General features: G+C 37.4%; 1 protein-coding gene across 1 annotated transcript in view; it reads right to left on the bottom strand.

The window, feature by feature from the left end:
- The window catches only part of TRPC4 (transient receptor potential cation channel subfamily C member 4), a 131,877-nt gene that overhangs the window by 55,355 nt on the left and 53,473 nt on the right, over nt 1-23,049 (bottom strand). Inside the window, exon 3 of the mRNA XM_054628032.2 lies at nt 5,199-5,717. Within this exon, the coding sequence (XP_054484007.1) occupies nt 5,199-5,717 (519 nt within the window). The remainder of the gene's footprint in view (nt 1-5,198; nt 5,718-23,049) is intronic.

Here is a 23,049-nt window from a genome sequence, read left to right as displayed (position 1 = left end):
TACAAGTAACTGCAGACAAACAAAATCCTTTCTTTCATTGAAATGAAGTGTTTAAACACTGACATGAAATAACAGATTTGAAATGACTAGGCATGTTTTCATTGAAAATTTCACTGAATTTTTGACATTATTGTGAAACATTTTCATTTCACTGAGGCTGTATTTTGCATAGAAAACTAGGAAGAACTGATGATTCCTTTTCAAAAAGTCCTCTTTTGAGCAGAAGCAAACAGATGGTTTTTATTATCAAAACCAAACAACTTTTTTTTTTATATTTCAGCATCACTTTCCTAGAAACATTGAATTGATGCAGGAAATCTGAATATCATATTATTGTATTTAGTATTTAAATTTAGTTAGAAGCTGATTTCCCTGAAACATTTTCCCTGAAATTCTTTCTAATAAGGCCTGAACACTTGTTAATTGTTTAAATACATCAAATTGTTGAACCCACTCCCTTTTTCGCTCTGCCCTTTGCTAGTACACATTCTGCAGCTGCTCACAACTCAGAAAAAAACAGGTCCTACCCCTGGGGAGAGAGAGCATCTAGAGCTCCAACTAGAAATATTTGGGAGAGTTTTAGTAGTTAAGCAGCTGCATGTCTAGTAAACCGGGAGAGAAAGTAAAATATAGAATTTTTTAATCAAACCTTTAAAAAGTTAATTCAGGATTAGAAAAACTTTAGAAAACTTAGTTCTGGCTTCTATAGATAGGTGTCAACATGACACATAACCCTGGATGGAAGCTGAATAAACCACACGTTTACTTCAGGTTTTTTAAGATAAAAGCAGAAAAAAGCTTATTAAAATCTTTCCAGACTGCTAATTTGAAATAGGCAGAATTTAACTTCTTTATATCCTATTTACAAATTTACCAGAGATTGTGTATTAGTCGAGGAAGAGAAAGATGATCAGCATAACCTAAGAATGGAAAAGATTAACAAAAAGAAAAAAGTGAACCCAAACCAAACCAGCCAGTGTTCATTCAAGAAGTGAGAGAGAAACGCTCAACAGTTACATATTTAAAATTTCCTATTTCTTCTGTTTTGATATGAGAATGTCTAATTACAAAGCAAAATGAGGCAATACTACCAATAATTATAACCTCATCCTGTTACTGTATTTGAGCTTATACAGCCACAGCTTAAAAGAAATGGGACATTTAGCATGAGGCAAAAATGAAACAGAGATATAAAAGACCAGTATAAGTATTTAAATTGCACTGGTTAAACTTACAGTGAAACCAGATCATACTGATTCAGCCTATTAACCTCCCCTTCTTTATTTCACATGTAAGGGAAAATTAGTAAGCATTGTAGTAAGCACTTTTTCAAATTTTTGTAGCTATATGCTTAATACCTAAACAGAACCAAAGCTAAAACAAAGTTAACTGAATAGTGAGAGAAACTGGGTTTTTGCTCTGATATCTCTTTTGAAAACTCTAAATATATATGACAAGAAAACACACATTTTACAATGAGTGAAAAGATGACTGTTTACTAATCAATGAAGAGAGCTACTATTCTCTTCTACTTGATTGAATTGCTGCACCAGAGGTTTGCAATTAATTTGAATTCAGATTTGCTTGTGAACCACATAGAGGGTTTGGGATTTGCCTTCTATATCCTTATGTGGAGCTGCAGTTAATTCAGATAACATTTTCATTTGGTTCAGAAACCAGGGAAACTTATTTCTCACTGCTCATTGTGTGCTTAGAATCTACCCCAATGAACTTGTGGCAGCCTTCATAAAACCAAACTCTCCCTTACTTGAGATAATATCAAACAGATAATTGGACAACAAAATGTTTGTGTGCAGTGCAGGGTGGCTGTGTGACTTCAGGGAACCTTTCTTTGTTTGCTGTTTGTAGCCCAGGCAACAGTAGGTGTCAGAAACAGGCACCACAAGCTTCTTTCCTTACAGTAAAATGCCACCAGTGGTGCAAAACGAACAGAAAAAAAAGGCACCTTGGATGTTCTGTCCCATGGGCTATGCTACAAAACCCCACATAATCTGGCAGATATTCTCCTGGTTCTGCCCCATAACTCTGAACAGATAGTATCCACAGTCTTGCCAGACATTATCCTGCAAGGTAAACTTGAGACTATAAATCTTTCAACCTAATTAGTTATTAATAAAGAAGACTGATGATTTTATCAGGGAAGTTTCTTTGTTGATAATACACTGTAGGTTACCTCTGACTGGACTCCATGGAATGAGAATCGATATCACTGAGATGCCTTCTGACAGCGCATGAATGAGAATCACAGTATTATGGCAAGTGTGAAATGAATGGAAATGCAGAGATGAGCAACTTTCACTGTGGAGAACCTCAAATCCAGTTAGCATAATGTTCTTGGTTTGTGGAAGGCCCACTTCAGCAGCAAAACGGAGAACATGGAGAGCTCTAAAAATGAATGTACATTCTCAATTTCCACAAACACAGGGTGACACCAGGAGCTTGGAGAGCACTACACAAAGCACTGCCTAATCATCTGAATTCAAGGGACTTCCTCTGTTCATTACAAGGCATTTCTAAATCTACATTTCAAGCATCATGTCATTTTGGAAAGTCCTCAAAAACTCTGAGCTTGGTAATTTTCTTTACTCATGTTTGTCAATTTTCATTTCTTTACACAATGAAAATTCTTCACCATCCACTTGTTTGTTTCCACAAGTACCCTAAATCTGCTGTTCTACACCATCCAGTGTCTTGAGATTAAACCAAGGTATGTTACCCAAAGACCACCACACCCTTTTACAGGACTTAGTTTTAATGTTTGCTTGCTTAAAATGCCAAAAGGAATCTCTGCTAATAATTTTTGGAATTATTTTCAACTTTAAAGGAAAAAAGTAATACTTAACTCCTGAGAACTTAATCATAATAACAGTGTAAAAGGACACATGCCTCATTATTTGGTCACTTTTAGCTGCAATTTTTGGACTGAGACTGGACATTCTGGACAACCAGACTTGATTGCTTACTTGTGGAGCTCTGACCTCAGCCCCAGTATGGCATTAGAATGTTCTTTGGTAACAGCATGAATAAAGGCTGAGATTTTAGGGATGGGTTGTAAGATAAGAGGGAAAGACAATGAATTCTTAGCTGTTTTGCTGTTTTGTTGTTTTGTTGCAGGAGAGGCATTTAAAGATTCAGAAATAGTCATTGTTAAGTCTGGCACAGTACCATCAGAAAATAATTTATAAAAGCAGTGAATATATTGCCTAAAACACTGTACTATCAAGAGCTCCTGGCTGGGTTCCAGTGCCCAAGCTGAAAGAATCCCCTGACCCTGGAGGCTGCTGGATCCAGCCAGAGGCTGTGTCTCCTGTAACATACTTAACACAAGAAATAGAAAGAACCTGATGATGTATTTTTATCATGATCTTTATGGATCAGGACAGCTAGAATCCAAGCAACTGTTATGCCTCAGATAAGTTTCTTGAGCTAAGGGCTGCACCTACCAGAATACTGTAGTAATGATCAGAAATAAAATAGCTGAACAGTTAAGAGAGGCTACTGTTTGCTTCAGCAACCAGTATGGAAATAATTGTGGAACACATTTAGTAAACCTGGATTTTACTTCAGCGAGAATCAAATGGTAGGGATAGTGGGAAATTTTTACAGAAATTCAAAATGTGTGTAAAATAGAAAAGATCCACTGATTTGGAATTGTTTCACTAAATCAGTATGGCCTAATGTTTTCTATTATGAAGAATCAACTATGTAATAGCTGTATTATTGCAACTTAATTAGGCACAGCAATCAGATGTAACTATAAAAAACATTTCACCCTACATATGCCTATCACTGTCTCTATCTCAAATGAAAAAAAAATCAAGTTTTGTGTTATGGTTTTAAAAAAACTGAACAAACAATGAGAGGTCAGAATTTTATTTCAATGTATGAATCCTTGCAAAAACAGAAGTCCGAGCTTCAGCTTCTTATATGACTGTAAGACAGGACTAGCATTTAAAGAAATAGAAATAATGGTTGTTAAATCTGGCAAAGTACAATCTGAAAATAATTTATGAAGGCAGTGAATATGTTGCCTGAAACATTATACTATAAAACATAAAATTATGCAATACATTTTCTGAGGGGAAAAATGCTTATTAGAAGACTTATGAAGTCAGAGACTAATTGAGATTTTTTTTTCCGTCAGTACTTCAGTAGTTCCCTACCTTCACAGTAGCTTCTTAGGATTACTAAACTATGTTTCAAATGAACAAAAGAATCATTAAATGTTTGGTTATTATTTCTTCAAACCTTTCTAACATATTTAATAACACATTTACTATTATATTTTGCAGAACAGAGATTTAGCAGTGATATGATTTAACACAGAAGTTTTTTAAACATTTGCTGTAATGAATATGAACAAATACTGAATACATTTGTCTTGCCTATAAGCTTACATAGCTCAGCTGACTTGGTATGTACTGTTTCCCAATAAGATAATACAACATATTCTGACATGATGATATGCAGGGATTAGGTGAAGGTTTGGAAATATCATGGGAACTGTCTTCCTAACTTATTTTTGTGTCTTGATTCTTTTGCTTTTGCACACACAAAACAACCAGAGTACTTTTAAAAATATATGCAGACATCCTCTGATTCCAATTGAATGTACACATTGGTGAAGCAAATGTATGAACTTTTAACTGCCATGGACACCAATACCCATGTATTTCCATTTTGAATTCTTTATGAAAGAGAATCTGAATGCTAACATTTTTGGGAATCATGCATGGCTATGAAACTTCTGCTTCACTATCTGTAATAGCTACTTTTTGAAGAAATATCTCTACAAAGGTACCTCTAGAGTGTGTTTAAACACAGCTGACTTTTTCTTTCAGACACAGTCCAAGTTAATTTAAAGTATGCTTTATATATTTCTCACTCTATTACTGAAGAGCACTTCAGAGCACAACTGCTGAAGACTATGTCTATTCAGGTGTAAAAGAAAAAGAGTTTCATAGAATTTGTGTAGAAGAGAACATTTTGAATTGTGATACTATCAAACTGTAACAACTATTCAAATTCATCTAATTAAAACTATAAAAAGAACAGAAACCTAGTAGCACAAAAAAAAAGATAAGCAAAAATTTGTCTCAGTAAAAGGATGTATTTCAGGCTCTTATCTATCACATTACTACTACTGAATACACTCAAATATTCTCCAGCACACTCACCTCTTTTTGACGGTACTTAATTGCCAGTTTCAATCTTGCAAGATCATTACCACTTTGTTCTTCTATCAAGCTATTATCATCTCTGTAATTAAGAATAATTTCCAATTCCCTGGAACTCCGTGTCTGATCCAGGAGATCTTTTGCAAATTGCTTGCATTGCCGTGACAGTTCCTCATACTCTGACTTAAACTCATTTTCGACTTTACTCAGTTCCTGCAGCTCCCAGCTCAGTTGAAAAGCAGTAAGGAAAGGATCCTCACTGGATAAAGCAATCAATGATGGGCTCGCCAGAGCCTTGTAGATATTGAGTCTGGAGCGAGAGTGGCGGAGGCTGTCCACATCTGAGCTTGAGACACATTCGACACAGTTACAGCGCACCTCGTGTGGCCTGGGCACAGACACCCCCTTCTGCACCAGGAGCTTTATGATTTCATAATTGTTGGTGTGGGCAGCCAGAATAATAGGTGTGATATCCGGTGTAAATTCTGAAAACTGCTTGTCCAGAAGCACTGGTGGCACCTGTGAAAGAAAGCAAAACCTCTTACAGGCCCCCTCATTGAACAAGAGTTATAGAAAATTAAGCTAGAAATGGTTAACGGGTAATACACTTACTGCTGGATCTTTATTTCTGTCCAGAGTCGAAGGAAACTCTTTAAATATAACAATTCAATTAGCTAAGATAGTGTCTTTCCAGTTAATGAATTGCTATAAACAGGGTGTGATCCTTCACAGAACCTGTTTATACATAAACAACCCATGGACAATGATTTATTGGAGCAAATTATTAGATAAACAAGGACAAGTTAGACACAAATGCTCCTCCCCAGTCTCTTGAGGTGAGCAAGATGGAAACTTTTTCTTGTCTCTCATTGGTTTGTCTCAGTTTCATAGGGAAGAAAATGCATGGGGGGCATAACTGTGAATCTCTGAAGGAAGCAATGACAAGGACACAGGCAAGTTAGATTTAGAAAATAAAACAGTCAAGTAAATGAGAAGAGTAAATGAGAAGAAAATGAGTAAATGAGAAAAAAATGTGTTCTCTTAAAGAGAATGTTGAAAATGAGGCTGTGTGGAGAAATCAGGATACTTGCTGCAAAGAGCTTAATGTCTTAAGGCTCAGTTCTACATTCACCTGCACAAAGAAAAATACTCTGTTTATAGGAAAACAGGGGATTTAGTAGAAAAAATGTTCTCAGAGACCATTTTTAAAGCCTCTTCTTATATGCATTTCTGTTTTTTCAGTCTTCTTTATCAGAAGACTGTAAGGTTTTCCATTTTAAACTTGTCTCTTTATTTTACACTACCACACTCTAAAGCCTTTCCCAGGTCAAGACAATTTGTTCAATTAGTATGACTAAGAATGTGAGTGTAATTAGCCAATGCCAATCAAAAAAATTATATTGGCATCATCACATACAGACTGACTTTTGTCCACAGCTCAATAACCAAGTACAAACACAATCCACAGAGCACCACAGCGAGGTGCTCTGAGGGATGTTCTTTCAGGAGGAAGAAAAAAGGAAAACATTTGACTCAAAGTTATCTGAAGGTGAGAGAAACAGATGGCCATCACAGGAAGGAAAAAATTTTTGATGCAAGTCTCATAACCATGACCTCACTGCCAGGTGGAAGAAGCACAAGTGGAATGGGAGGGTAAAATGGGAGTGGAAAGTCAAGACTGGAGATCTGGCATTCAGGATTGTAATCACACATCCCTAGGGAAGCAAAACCTTCCTGGCCATAGCATATTGCTGACCTTAAGTAGCCGTGACAGATTCTGAGAAGGTATGTGGAGTCAACAGGCAGAAATCCCTTTTCTCCCCTCTCATGCACTCAGACATGGCTTGGCATTGAGTCAGGCTGGCACTGAGTTTGTTTTAGCACAGGACCGTGGGCTGACTGAGCTGGCACACCCACCCTCATGGTCCTGTGCAGAGGGTGCAGCTATCCTCACAGGCAGGTACTCACAACCAGAGGTTCTGAGCCAAGCAGCTTCTGTACAACTTCCCTTCTCCTTGCTTTATTCTGGGGTACAAACAGTGTAGCATGTGCAGAGAAACACTGCTTACATATTACTCATGAAGTAAGGAACCCAATTGAGAATATACTGAAGGTATATAAGGATGGAGGGAACACTTGGACACAAGAAAAAACAGAAGCTCTGTGTGCTGCTCCTGGTCTCAGCCCCAAAACCACAACTATGGATATATGACTTCCCAGAGGACACTGTGGCTCTGCCCATGCTGCTCTGTCAGGTCTCTTCCAGGATACCTCTGGGACATCTGTCACCTCCTGGCTGGACACTGCACAGAGCCCACCTGGGGATGCCCAGGTGCCCTGATCACATCATTATCCCTGTCCAGTGTGAACTGGGCTTGAAATCCATGTATGTTTTCTCTCCTGTCTTTGGTGTCAGTGGGGGAAGTGAGACCTGTTTCCTACCACAATTCTCACAGGTTATTGCCGTTTTAGATTTGTCTTCTCTTTTACTTGCATATTACATAGGAAAAAAAGAGACCACTGTGTGCACACAAACACACTTGTTATGCTCTCTAAATTAGTAGTTTGGCCAGTGATTTTGAGACTAGAACAGCATGAAAATGGTGGTAGAGATTCAAACTTTGCATTAGTAGAAATGAGATTTTGGGCGATCATAGAGCTGAAAAGGTTTGCAGAGAGGCATGTTTTGTGTTCTGACAGTGCCTGCTACAAGCAGTGAGACTCCCTCTTGGCCTCAGGTTTAGGGTACCAGAGAGCGAAGAAGAAAGCTGCAAGGGCAGAAAACTCAAGGTCAGAAAGCTGTAACTTCAAACTCACTGACTGCTCAGAGTATAACTCTGTCACTTCACATGTTGCTAGTTTTTTACTTTCTGACAGTACTGAAGTAACTTTTGCTTCAAGCCCTGCCAGAACGGAGGGCTGTCTTAAACATATCATCAGCTGCAAGCTCTGAAAAATTAAGACACAGCCTCAAATGACATGGCATTACAGCGACTGACTTGTACATGGGATCCATTTCCTTACAAGCTGCTTGCTTTTTCTCATAGCTTATCAAAACCTTTCATCTTAAGCTAACTCAGATTCAAGGATAATGCAGACATTTTGGAATTCATTTTATCAGAATTTAACCAAATATAGAAGTATTTATTACATCTTTTCAGCCATAACTTACAGAAACATTTAAACTTAAAGGGCAAACCCTAAGACTTCCACTTGAATTACATCATGACTTTAACCCCCGATCCTTTACCTTAAAATTAAAAAAAAATAAGATTTTTGTATTAATTTAAGTGAAAGAAAGAATATCGAAATAATAAGGTCAAATTACTCCCTCATCTGAAGCAAAATGAACATATCCTTTGAACTTATCTTTGGAGTAATGAGCACTCTCATGGAATCCAGAAAATTTCAACATCTAATGGCTGACCCAGAGTACTTGCTCTTCAGTTATCAGACTTACAATGAATTTTTCTTTCAAACTACTAAAAATAATTCTCTTTAAAGAGAACCAAACCAAATAACCAGCACACACTGATATTAGCCACACACTTGGAAGCCTTGACAGAACTCTCACAGAAAACATTTGAGTCTTCCTTAAATCCTGGAGGATGGAAAGGTACTAGGTCTTTCAGTCACTGCCTGTGACTTCTCAAGGCTCAGCAGTAGTGTAACTAATCACACATTTTGGAGTCAGCATGCTAAGTTTGAGGCTGCTTAAACTTGGCGAAGTCAAATAATTTTTGCCTTCTTACATTTTGTGAAGAATTTCTACTCCAACATTATTTACAGAGCCGAACATATATATATTTGTTATGAATGTCTATGTGATTAGTAGACAAAAAAAAAAAACAACCCCTAAACAGAAAATAAAGGATAGTTCAAAGTCTGAACACTTCGGTGCTCAAGGGCATGAGATTTTTTTGTCGCATTTCTTTTCCCTGCACTCACTGTAAGTGGGAATGAGTCAGTCTGGTTTGAATATCTAACAATTCTTTTAGATACCAAGTGGAATGGTCCTCTTCAATGTGTTTATGTTCCATGTATGGCCTGTGTGAAGACAAGCTTTTTTGCTATGACAGGAAGAGAAATCTAGGTTAAATTAATGCCAGTTAGGACTGAGATGTTTTCCTGTCTCCATGACATCAAAGGAGAGACCGATTGTTGATGATCTCTTAGATATCCAGGAAACAGAAAAATAGCAGTCAGTTGGAAAACAAAAAGCAGAATGTGTGTCTATGTGTGTCTTTTTCTCCATCTAGATTTCTCATAATAGCTCTCATTACTGCAATATCTCAACAAGGAGACTGAAAACTACAGTCCATTTACCTGCTGTTTAGGTGCAAGAGCTCAGAATCTACGGAAATCTATTTCCTTGGGCAAACAGACAGGTTCCCTGACTCTTGTCCTTGTTTATTTATTTGCAATTATTTTGTCTTTTGTTTGAAAATGAAAGAAAATCCCTCTCAGTTTTAGGCAGTTAGGGGAATAAATTTCTGAGTCATGTCCATCATGACAGCATGATTGAGGAAAAACCTAAAGCAAAGGCAAAAAGAGAATATATGACAGATAAGATGAATACATATGTCATGCAGTACCAGGTTATATAAGGAAATTAGTATTATTAAAGTGTGTTATAAAAGTCTCAGCTGCTTTATCACTAATTCTCTATAGCCATCATCACTCAAACATCTTGAAAATGCTTAAGAAAATGCATTTCTGTACAGCCCACAGCACATGAGTTATCACTATGCATACATGGTTCCATGTATGCATACATTCTGGTATTCTACATACATTCTGATTCGTTGAGTTCTTCTTCTCTTTGGTTTGCTATTATTGTATCATTATTGTATCACCTGAAATACATCCAGGTTAAGACAATGGAAGCAGTTCCTCTGGGAAAGGTTCAAAAAGTCGTCCTACTGCAACTCCTTTACCATGGACTAAGTCACCAATAAACATCCAGATACACTGAATAACTTAGAGATATTGTGTCAGGATAACTTGAAATCAGTTGTCACAGCACCAGAGGGGTCCTGAGACTCATGTTGAAGCTATGCTCACAAGACCACACAAACAGCAGGACTGCAGTGGTGGCTCCTGATTGTCCCAAAGTGTTTTTTCCCACCCCAGGGTGCTCACTGTGCAGTGTACAGCTGGATGTGAGGCAGTTGTACATCGAGGATGTACCACAGGCAAGTGGACAGAAGAGGCCAAGCCGAGCTCAGGGGCAGCGTCGTTTCCAAGCAGGGTGTGTGACACTAGCCATGCAACACCCATCTGGTCCATTGGCATTGTCTGCCTTCCAGAGGCAACTTCCCTGGCCTCACTGAGAAGGGTTCTACCTGTTTATTGTCCTTGAACTCATCACATTTCCTAATGATAATTACCACACTCTTAATCTGCTAAGTGTTATCTTTCATTGGTTAAAATTCTAGTTTTAAATGTCTAGTTTTTTTCTTTTATGTAGGAAACAGACACACAAAAAGTAAAAAAGAGGTCTTAGGCACTTTAAGCTGAATAATAACTAAATAACAGTCTAAGGACTAAATGCAAATATTTTAGTAATATTGTAACTTCTTAAGAATGCATACTTTCATAATGCATACTTTCATATTCAGTATATCTGGATGTGTACACTTTCATAAGATTTAATTACAAATTCTGTCCTTTAACATTTTCTTACACACATTTTACCTCAGGAATGTCAAGATGCTTAATGCTTGACGTCCCTATTTCTTTTCTCTGGAGTCTAATGTAATTCCAGTTGTGAATTAAAGCCAGGTAGGATAGCAAAAAATAATAATTAAAAATCAGATACTTTTGTGTGGACATTTTTTACCAAAGTATTTCAGATTTTTTTTTTGTCTATCTTGAAAAGTTCCTTCATTCCAATATTTTCCTATGATCTAACAACAAGAAGGTTTAAACCCACTTTTTTCCAGATTAAATTATTGTGATTATACTATGTGATTATGACAATTCTAACTATTAATTTTACAAAATGTTCCCAATATTTTTCTGTGAAAATATTATACTTCATGTCATGCCGGAAAGATGTCTAGCAGAGAGGAGCTCTGATAAGGAACCCAAGATATATATCTAATTTTATATAGCTGAAATTGGGTAAGGTAAACACTCCCCTTAGCATGGAGCTCAACATAACTTGTTCTTCAGACACAAGCCATGTGCTAATAGCTCAGAACTTGATTGCTGTGCTCATGCTGGTACTGACCCTCAGCTAGCCAAGGCATGTGCCTCCTAACCTGCATGCTGAGATACAGGACAGGTATTTTTCAAAAAAACTCCATTCATCATTTTTGCTAGTTCTCCAGGATGTGTGAAAAGAGGGTATGAACAGGTAATGCTGAATGTGTTACCTTAAGAGCTTGCTTTTAGTCTGTCTCCTCCTGGTAAGGGGGGAAAGGCAACATTCTTGCCTCTGTGTAAACCCTTCTCAATGTACATCACATGTCTTAATATATTTCCAAGGCTCAGGCCTAAATGCCCTCATTTGGTAATATGAATCACTGTTCGCAAAGGATCTCTTCCTCCCACTTAGAATAGTGTTTTATGTAATATCATGTCCATCTATTTTGCTGAAAATTTACTTTCAGCTTTGATGGGACATGACTGGAACAGGGATGTTTGTAGTAACACAGAATCCCTGTCAAATTTAAGAGGCTTCGGTAGTTGCCTTTTTACAAGTCTGTGAATTTTGAACAATTAAATGTACAAGTTTGACTTATTTTCATCCATTTTTTCCCAGGCTCAAGCTGAGTTTACAAAACCTTGGATGTAGGTTTTTTTTATCAGCTACACTTAACCTACCCCAAAGATGTGAGCTTTTTAATGCTTGTTCATGCTGATCTTATTACATCTGAACCAATTTGTGTGTCACAGGTGTCACATCATGGACTGATCACTTCCAGTCTCCATGACAGCCACATTGCAGAAAAAGCATTAATGTAACACATTAAGGAAAAGAATTTGACCAATCTGTTTCTAAAGCTCTGCAGTGGTGGGTGGATATGTCACACCATTTCCTCACAATGTTTCTGATACTTCATATGCTCTACCTTTGTGCAGTTTAAGCCCATAAATTCTTGTTCTATGAAATGTGAATACAGAGTATATTTCATTTCTTTTCTTAGTTTCTGTTTTACAAGTTTTCATTCAGACCTTCCTTATGGGGACTGGAAGAGGATAGGTCCCTTCCAGCCTCCCACCGTTTGGTCCCTTCCAGCTCAGGCCATCCTGTGATTCTACAATTCTACGATCTGTGCTCATTCTGATGTCATCAGATGTGATTCTGACTTTTGAACAGTAAAATGTATTGTGCAGTCTTTTTGTGTTAGTCTTGTTTTAATATTCCCTGCAGAACTGTTATCTTAATTGTTTTCAATTCCAAGACATACTTGGTTGATTATTTCTGCTCCACTTAGAACCTTACATTTTTTCTTACTAAACTCTTTTATTTTTCACAGAAATAATTACTTGCTTGCCAAAACATGAATGCTAATTGTGTCCTGCAAAAGCCTTGAGATCCCCCCACGTTGTCAGTTGTCTACAGAACTAACAGGCCCTCTATTTCATCCAAAATGTCATGAATAATTGCACTGATAGGGCTAGACCCCTGCAGGACTGCTCATTTCACCCCTCTGTTGAATTTATATGTCCTGTTTCACCAAGTACTGTGGGCAACTCCTGTGAGTGTGGTTTTCTTAGACTGTCTTTTGAGTGACAGTTTATGAAATCTTACAAATCTCGAGCTATATGATATGCACTGATTTTCCCCAACATACAGAACTTGCTATCTGGTGATGAATGATAATTATATTGTTATGACAAGCTTTGTTCCTGACAAATCTTGGTAGACTGTTATTCATGTCTATATTTTCTTCCAGGTGCTTCCAAGCAGAATGTTTGACTATTTTCTTCAGGATAGTCCTTGCTGTAAAAAAATATAGATTTCTTTTATTTGAAAAAAAGAGAATACAGAATGGAAAGGGAATGCTGTAAAATTAATTGATAGCAGTTTCCAGACAGAAGCAGAGGAAAAGTTACTGGATTTGATAGGTTTGGACATGAATTTGTTGGGTAGAACTGATGTCAAAGGACTTCAGTGCTTTTTTTTCTCTCTTTTTTTTAAAGTTTTTTTTAATTTGTCCTCCCTGTATCTCTGAAAGAACTCTGATCCAAAATACTGCCTGTACATCAAATTGCTCATTTCCAATTAATGTTTTCCTGTGAGAATTATGAGTGAATTGATGTGGTATTTCATCAGTCAATGCCAGTAGCTTGAGGAAGGGGGGAAATTGCTTAAAAGTAGACACTCAATAGAAGACTGCAAGGATACTTAGAATTTGTTTTCATCTATGGAACTTACACTTGCTCTCTCCACATAAAATTTTTGAACAGGTAAAGGAGTGTTTCTAGTAGGAGTTCTGGGTATTGCTTGACTGCTCATAATGAGGAGTGACAAGAAAAAGTTGTTTTCGCTCAAGAGACAGTGAAAGAAGATAAGTAAAATGGTTTGGAAAAAACATGAGAGCCGAGAAAGAAGAAAGATCTTATTATGGAAAGGATTAAAGGGGAACTTGAATTACTTATGTCCATCATGATAAAGCTCATATATACCTCTCTCAGAGTTTCCATGATGAGTAAAGTCAATACTAAAATTTCCTGAATGTTCAAGGTGGATCTAGGGGGAGGGCCTTCCCATTTGAATTTATTAAATGGATGCATAAATAATTTTCCCAAACACAACATGGTTCATAAAGACAAAATCATTTTAATGAATCTTAGGTCTGATATTCCATTTCCTGAGAAATTGTGTCTCTAGTCCGATTATTAAAATGTGGAAAAGATCTTGTTTTTCCTGTTCATTCTCCTTGTCCCAAAACGGCTCCAATAGTCAGCAAGAGAGCTGGAAAGAACTTGGTTTGCTTCAACAGTGAGGTTTTCAGAGAAATGTGAGAACAAAGGAGTTCTTAGAATCTAAGCAGAATCCTTTGTTTATCCCTGAGCTTTCTAGATCTAGAAACAAGAAAAGCTGTCCCACTGGCTATGGAGTTATAAAGATAGTTTCTGAAAAAGAGCTTTTGCAGAAAAGACAATAACAGATTGGTGGCCTCCCTTGGTATCAACAAACTGTTTAGGAGTTACAAGTGTCTCAGAGGGTGGGAATTAGCTAAATGTCTTTGCAGCTGATTGCAATTATTTAACATTGCAAAGTAATTTGTGATATCTTCATGGCTGAGAAGTAAATTTAATATTTGAGAAAATTAAAAGGGTAGTACTCACAAAGAACAAAGCAGGGAACAGGCAAATTCATGAGACAGAAAAAATGTTTTCTCTATTTAAAAAAAAATAAGAGAAAGTAATACAAAAGATTTTGGCAGAGACAAAGAAACCTGTACCTTAAGAGGATGCAGAAGAACTTCACAATAAGCTGTTTCACAAGTACATTATTCCCAGTATTTTTTTCAGTTGTCTGTTATTTAGCAGTAGCTCTACATTTTGAACCATACTGTAAATTTCCCATATTTCACAGATGCAAAATAGAACATTTTTTCTGAAGTATATAGAGGCTCACACAACTATGCTAGGATGTGCTGGGAATGAAAGATGTACTTGAGAGGTAAAGGACTGAAAAATGAAAATTATTACAGGTTGATGATATTCTCAGCTGGATTCAATTCCTTAACAATAGACATGTTAAGATCTTCCTGGTATACAAGAATCAATTGAACAATCCTCCTGCTTAAGAGGTTTTGGGAACCTGTAAGTAAACAAGAGAAGGTTGCTAGAAATAAAAATATTCCTTTTGAATTCCCAGTGCAAAGAGGTCAAAGGAGAAACGGGAGCGATGTGCATTGTTATATCCTGCCCGACACCTGCCCTCCAGTGAGAGACCAGGGGCAGAAGAATTGGTCAGAGGCATTTAAGGGTACATTGCTAGAAGGAAACCTTTGAAACTGATGGCAAGGGGAATGTATTGGTTCAAACCCCTTAATACTCCTTGTTTCAAGTTAGGCTTATCTTAGTATTGTGTTCCTCTTCAGTTCACCAATTGGCTGGATTTTGATCTGTTCAGATCTTACACACATGGTGCATCCATGCATAAAGAGTATTCTTAATGTGCTTTAGAAATGTTTAGGGTTTTTTTTTTCCTTTGAGCGTATGTAAGTATATTTTTGTTAAATTCAGGGCATGGTAGTAAGCAAAGACTTATTAAGGAAAGGTCTAAATGAGCAAGGACCAGGGATGAGAAATTTAATCTTATCAGCCAGATGGCTTGTACATACAGTAAATGTCATAAAATAAGTTGTTAGCAAATAAAATGGTAGACTTTTGCATTTTCTGCAAATATTCAGCTGTATCTCAGCAGTACTTAATATGCAAAGATACACTTTGAGGGTAGATATTTCAGATTTCTTTTTTTTTTTTTTTTCCCCTGCCAGAAGGCCTCACACACTCTGACAAGCCTGCAAATTTAGATAATATTTTATTACCAGCTCTCTGTAGTGTTTTAGTAGCTGAGTTGAGGGGAGCTAATTTTGCCTCCTGCCAGTCTGGGGTGAAGATATGGAAGATATGGATCCTGGTACAGGCACAAGTACAATTAAAACACTTCTGTCAGTACAGTATGTGACATACATACCCTCTATCCAGAAAACAATCAGTAAATTGACAAGCTAAATTGGTAGCCTCCCAAGACAAGTCAGACCCTGTTATCACATTAATGGGCTTTGTCAGTCCATTGTGACTTTTGAATTTGTTGGATTGCTCCATCTGGGTGTTAACAGAAATATAGAAGAAATGTAGAAGAAATATAAGAAATACTAAATTCCTTCAAGTTTCCCAAAAGATATGGATGTTTGAGATTTGAAGAAAATTCTGAAGTGTAAATGCAGCTATGTTACTAGGCACCAAAGAATTCATACAAAACAAGGATATCATGAGTGTATCAGCCTCTTCAAAAGCTTTGATGAATGCTCATAACATCAAAAAGAGGAAATTCTATCATGATACATATAATTGGGTGAAAATCAGATTTCATAAATTTCACTGCTCACAGAGAAATTTGACAAGAGATGCCCTGTGACACAAGGAAAGATAATGGTGGGATGTGGAAGACTATATATGAACAATATATATATATATTTGACAGAGGTGAGTTTTCTAAATTTTCCTAGTGTTTTCCCATGGCTGAAGGTTTAAAAAGTTATTTGTTTTATAGATTATTGTGTATGATTGCATGCTTGACTCCCAAAGACTAATGCTGACTTTGAAAAAGTCTGTCAAATTCTACTCCTGCATTATTTAAGAAGTATCTCCACAGGCAAGTTTAAGGTAGCTGCATTTGAGCATAGTGGCTCCTCATAGACAGAACTCTAAAATGGTGGCTCTTTGAAAATATTTTTCAGTGGACCACTGTTCAGCGTTGGATTGCCTGAAGGTTTCTGCCCATCAGAAACTGCTGTGCCTTGAGATTTTTTCAACAGCAGGTGGTCCTGTTCCTAAAATATTTCCTATGTTTCTGCACTGGGCACTGTCGGAAAAAGGATATGTTGCAGATGAATATACAGGAGGATATTTATCTTTGTATTAAACACCTAATGATAGCTCTATATCTGAATTGTTTTTAAGCTTCTATTATACCCAGGAAAATCTAGGGCTCGTCTCAGTTGCCCACAGGTTCTGTGACAAAACTGCAAGGCCACAACTCATGTCTCACAGATATTCTAAGATGCTTCATATTTCACTTACCCACTACATGTGAGCTACTGGGCTGGGCCCCTGGTTGATGTAGTGAGTGGAGTCCAGAGAAGTCTTTTTCTTAGCTTACAGCAGACACTTGGTATTTGCTCAGGAAGTCCTCTTGCTCATCACTGACCTTACTGGGAGCTCAGCTATCTGGCTTACATGTAAGCAGTAAATGGACTGATTCAAACAGCATTTTGCTGCTTAAGACACTCTAGAGAATGAGAGAGACCTACACAGACATGACATGAGACCTACTGGAGGATGTCCCTCCTTTGCAGCACAGGCAGGACAGGCAGGACACATCTCTGCACAGACTGAGCTCCACTGCTGCCTTGCCTTCAGCTTCAGCCATCTGAATGGGGGGCTGATTTCCACCCCCTTACATACATGTCTCTGTATACATATATTTATATATAGCACATATTTATACAGAGCACAGATCTCAGTCTGGGGCCAAAGTATTAACTGTTCCCTGAGAGGCTGATCTAAACAGAAAAGATACTGGATTTTTTTTATATTGCTCCTTTGATGCTTATAAATTTGTTAACTTCCTAAGTTAAATTACATCATCAAATGTACAAATAATTGGCAATGGGGATTTCTAGGCCTTAGAAGACAAGACTACCTCAATCAAAAAAGGTTGTGTTGGTTGAACCTCTCACTCTTAACAAATTTATACTACTGGCCTCAAAGCTGATTCTTAACATTTTTTCAGGCACTGAAAGACTGCTAAAATATTTAAATTTTAACTGCAATCTTTGGAGTTGATGAGTTTTCAGGAAGTGAAGGCAGGTGGGTTTGATGAGAAGGATGCCTGGCATGGAGGCTTGTGAAGATGACACTACAGGACCACTGACAGTAGAAGGCAGAAATTTTGGACATCTTTTATTTTAATTTGTGTTCTGTCCCTATTCTGATTGTAAGTTTGGCAGAGTGCTGTAAAGAGGGGTTCAAAAAACACGAAAAGAAGGAAAAAGAAATCAGCACAGAAAATGTGACTTCTTGAAGAAAAATCTGACTTTTATGCTGACCTTATTTTTTAATTATCTTTCTAAAGATTTGGAGTTTCTTTTTTTCTAAAGGGTTTGATTTATTCTAGACTTTAAAATATTTTTGATAATCTGTACTCATCTCCTCATGATAGGAAAGTACTTTCATTTCTAGCATGAACTTCAAACAAGAAATATGAAAATGTCAGCAAATAATGACAGAAACATACTCAATATTTCTGAATCTGTAACACTTCAAGTTTAGGTGGAGTGTCACCAGTTGTCTTTAAAATAAATCTGTATTTGTCATCATCAAAATTTTCTGGATTTCTGCAGATTGCTAAACCAGAGGAATAGATTAACAGCAGGGAAAAGTCATTCTCAATAACACTATCTTCCAGAAACCTATCTATAAGGATCCTGATAGTCAGAATTTTTCTTTATGTAGCCACTAAAAATTGGCTCATCATTTTGTACAGGTCAAGAAAGTGTCATGTTTCCTCATGGTTTGTTATTTGTCTTTTGGTATTGCTGTGGAATATGATGATTTAGAATCTGTTACAAGGTGATGGGTGCATATTGTAGAACACATTGCCTACCTCAATATTGAAATTGCTATGAGCTCTGTTGGGTGGCACAGGCATACCAGCTTCTGGAGTATTTCCTTAGTAATTGTCACAGGTTTTTCTACTCATCCACCCACCTTAGCTCTGATGCATATAAACACAGACAGTTTGGGTTTATTGCCAAGACATAATGGCATTTATGTGCAACTTTTTCTGAACTTGAAAACAGCCAGCAACCTTCTTCAAACCCAAGAACAAAACTTCTGACAATGCTTATCTCCATCTCATATGCAATTAGTCAGCTCCACCCTTACTGTGCACCTGTGCTACATGCTGTTTTCATGTGCCTAAATGGTTATATGAAAGACTGACTAGTTTTATCCATAAATGAAATATCCCCTACACAGCCTCTCCCATTCATCTATCAACATGTCAGAAAATTCTAACTAATCAGACACCACTGGGAAAAAAATACTCATCTACCCACTCAGGCAGATAGCAGTGGAAAGAAACAACATTTTGCCCTCACGTTTCACTTCAAGAATGTGTACTTTCAGACAAAGAATCTCTGCAATGCCTCCTCCATACTCATTACTAGCTAGACTGTCATTAATCACAACATTCGAAAAAGACATTTCGTTCATAAATTTCTGTGGGAGACATTTTCAAAACAAAAATGATGCTTGAATCTCAACAGGCAACAACTACCCCAGAAGAGATTGTAACTGGAATTTTGCAAAGTTACTGGAAAAAGAGGTTTAGATTAGGAAACTACCAGGCATCATGCAGTGATCATAAAATCTTTCTGTCTCTTCTTGACCAATATAACTCCCAGTTCAGTTGCTAGGGGAAAATTTGAAGGAGAATTAAAAAAAAAGTCAGGTTTAACATTTATGTAAAGTCTATTGCAGTCATGTTGGGCCTACAACCTGTATACATTCCTTGGTCTTCTCCAGGAGAGCCCACTGTCACCAGGAGGAAGTACAACCCTGACATAGGAGCTTTCCCACATATATACCATTGGGCTATGTGGAAATGCAGGACTGGGAAAATGATATTCCATGAGATTGGAAAGAAAACAACGGGCCAAAGCTGCGTAAATGCTCTTAAAACACATTAAGGGAGACTGAGACTGAAGCTAGGTTAAAAGTGCAGCTCCAAAGCAGAGCATTGGCTTAATCTCAGGACACTGGGACTCCTCAAAGGGCAATTTCAAGAAGTCCAAAGATACTGAGAGACATTAAAAGAACAGAGTGGGTGATGTGGCCACATGTAGGGAATCTCCTAGGAGATAGGAGCTCTGTCAGTCCTGATAGGAGCTTTGTCAGAAGAGCAGCATCTAAGCTGCCAGGATTTCAGGAATGGAAAATGACTCTTCAGGCTCTGTGCTACTTTCATGCTGCTTCCTGACTTTTCCCTTTTAGACTTTTTCTCTGTTTCTGGGAATGCTGCCAGACTGAAGGCGCTTTGCCTGCAAAGCTGTCTAGCTTTGTTGTCCATGCCCTTTCCCAGATAGCTTAGGTGAGTGCCTGAACATCCACAGAGGAGTCTGTTCCACTGGCCTAGAAACTATACTGTACAATATCCTTTGCACTTCCTCACACAGGACCATTCCCTCATCCTGGCTGTTCTCTTACAGTCTATCATTCTCTCCAGAATTACTTAGCAACTAATTAAAAAAAAAAAAAAATCAGATGTTGAGACACATTTTGGCAAAAGATCAGTCACTTTTTTTTTCTGATGAGAATTACATCAGCAGCTTCAAGCGAAAGACAACTTGTATTCTTGTCCTCTTCTTTTCTACCTTCACACACTCCAAATAATTATCAGTCAGACATGAGTCAAGACTGATGAAATATAACTTTAGCCTTTGACAGTAAAACAATGCCCTTTCTCTCCCTACCTCCCAAAAAGTCCCAAAATAGCAAGCTTTCCTACCAATCACCTGATAACTCCTCCTGTCCAAGAGTTTACAATGGCTGCTAGCACACTGAACAGCACATAAATATCTCAGCATTTGCCATCTTCTTACACATGAATTCTCACCTCACCCATCTCTTCCAGATGCCATTCCTTGTTACAGCACAAACCCACAGCTTGCTGTGGTTATCTCTGCCAAAAAAAGGTTCACCTCCTTCCTTTCAGTTCTTTCCCTACAGAGAAAGGCTAGAACATATCATACCTAAAGTCTACCATGACCAGAGAGAATACTAGAGGGCCCTCCATACTGATGAGGAAGGGTTGCTCTGTCTGAAGAGAAAATGGTAACCTAAATGCTGAATCTTTCACTCCTTCAGAAATGTCTCTATACTTAAAGTTTCAGAGGTTTGGGTTTTTGTCTCTTTTAATAAATATTTTTTCCCAAATATTTAGACAACTGATGGAACTCATCCTTTCTTGGGCCTTTGAGAAATTGCCAGGAAAATCCATGAAACCCAACAAAAAAAAAGTTGTACATGCCATGGACTTGCATTTTTAGAGGCTGACACATTGACAAGCTGAAGCCTGGCTTCCTGGCTTGACTTTGGCAGAGTAAGTAGAGGCAGGGCTTTTGCATAAAGTAGTTTATGATGTGCCTTTACTGCTTGTTCTGGGAGAGCAAAAGGTCTCTGAGTGTTGCAGAATGTGGATATAGTTTATTTTCAGCTTCCTACTTCCAGCACTGTGCCAGTGATTTCTACTTTTCTCTGCATGTGAGCCAGGCACATATCGCAGGGATCACATCCTCCCTTATCTAAAAGTTTTCCTTCCTCTAGCAATTCCCTTGTGTTTGCAAATGCCAGTCTGGCATTAGCTCAGTATTTTGTTCACACATCTGCACATCTATCCCTAGAGTGTCCACCCATTAAAAATACCCTCAAATATCACAAGACTGACATACAATAGTGAACAGAAGGCATAAAAGCACTGTCATGTGCTTTATTCTGCTAGTCAGACAATGCTGTAAGCACTGCTGTCGGGTTTCCAAGCCCTAAAGCAAGTCTGTCAGCTAATACAATGCCACATGGATTCAAGTCTAGTAACTGAGATTTCAGCTTCACTTATGTGATTTGCAGCATCCTTAGAAGGCAGCTACACCTCTGCTTCAGTCTTCCCTGAATATACACAAATATTTAGATGGTCAACCCCCCAGCTAATGATCAAAGCCTGAGTTCCCTAAGCAGTAGAGCACACTATGATTTAGATAAAGGTATTAATTTTTTTATGCTGCCTAACCCCCAGCCCATCCGTGGATGCTGCATGCAATTTAACAAGACAAAAATGTTTTCTGCAGATACTAAATTTAAAAGAACAACTTTTTTTCCCCCCCTCTTAATTTGGCATTCAGCTATCCATCAGGGTAAGCAACAAGTGACTTGGCAGATAATTCAGGACATATGGCTTTAAAGAATGGTAATTTAAAAGTACTTGGACAAGTTTCCTCAACTCATTCACATTAATTTGTGCTATTCTCTTTTACTTGTGCTCTAGCAGCTGGTACAGCTAAAGAAGTGTAGAAATATAATGAATATAATGCAAGTGGCAAAAAACCCCTTTCCTTGTGTTAGATTAATGTATAGTGCAAAAACTTCTCTCAAAAACTGAGAAGCAGAAGGAGTTCAAAGACAATTCAGAACTGTTAAACCTACATACCTCATCTGTAGTCACCAGGTGGCACCAGATGTATCCATACATTGGTAATTAGGCTAAAACCATTGTAACCTATGTGGTCTTGGAAATGCTGAGCCCATCACATATGGCTATTAGGCAGAGCCAGCAGCTGAATGATCAATAGACTAGAGAGTTTAGATCTAACTTTAACGAGATCTGAACATTGTTTTATAGTTTGGGGGTTTGGGGGGTGGGGTTGGTTTGTTTTATTGGGGTTTTGTTAGGGTTTTTTGTTATTGGAGTGGGTTATTTTGAGTTTGTTTTGTTATGGTGGGTTTTTTTGTTTGGTTTTTCTTCTGTGTTTATTTTTTTGTTTCTTTTAGGAGAAAGTGTAAATTAGAGATCAGTGGCATCTGCTAATTTGGAGATGTTGGTTATAAAACTTTTCCAAAAATGCAAAATCAGATTACTTTAACTAAACGAATTGATTCCTGGTTAGAATTAACATATTGTTACATTTTCCCCCTTTTGCAACACCTAAAATGTTTAAAGCATTAAGTTTTGGAGGATAACCAGTTCTTTTAAAAGATACATTTCAGCAGTCCTGAAGAATTGTAGCTTTCTGTTGATACAAGAGGACATTTTCTTCTAGATTTCTGACATTGACAATGAGAACTTGAATTATATAATAAATTCTATGCTTAAAATTATTTCGTTTTACAAATATAGCTACATTATTGTACGAACTGAAGCTGAAATTAGCTATGCATCATACATAGGACATTATCTCATGAATATAAAGAAAAAAATTAGTGAGAGCTAATTCATTTACTTGTGAATCATATCAGGTTTTTTCCAGAAATTCAATGTTCATAACTTTTTCACTAATTAAATATTTGGGAAACTGTTTCTTGTGCTTGGAAGTATTTAGCA

Source organism: Agelaius phoeniceus, chromosome 2 (assembly GCF_051311805.1).
Source record: "Agelaius phoeniceus isolate bAgePho1 chromosome 2, bAgePho1.hap1, whole genome shotgun sequence".
Classification (NCBI taxonomy): domain Eukaryota; kingdom Metazoa; phylum Chordata; class Aves; order Passeriformes; family Icteridae; genus Agelaius; species Agelaius phoeniceus.
This window is presented reverse-complemented; position numbering and strand designations above follow the sequence as displayed.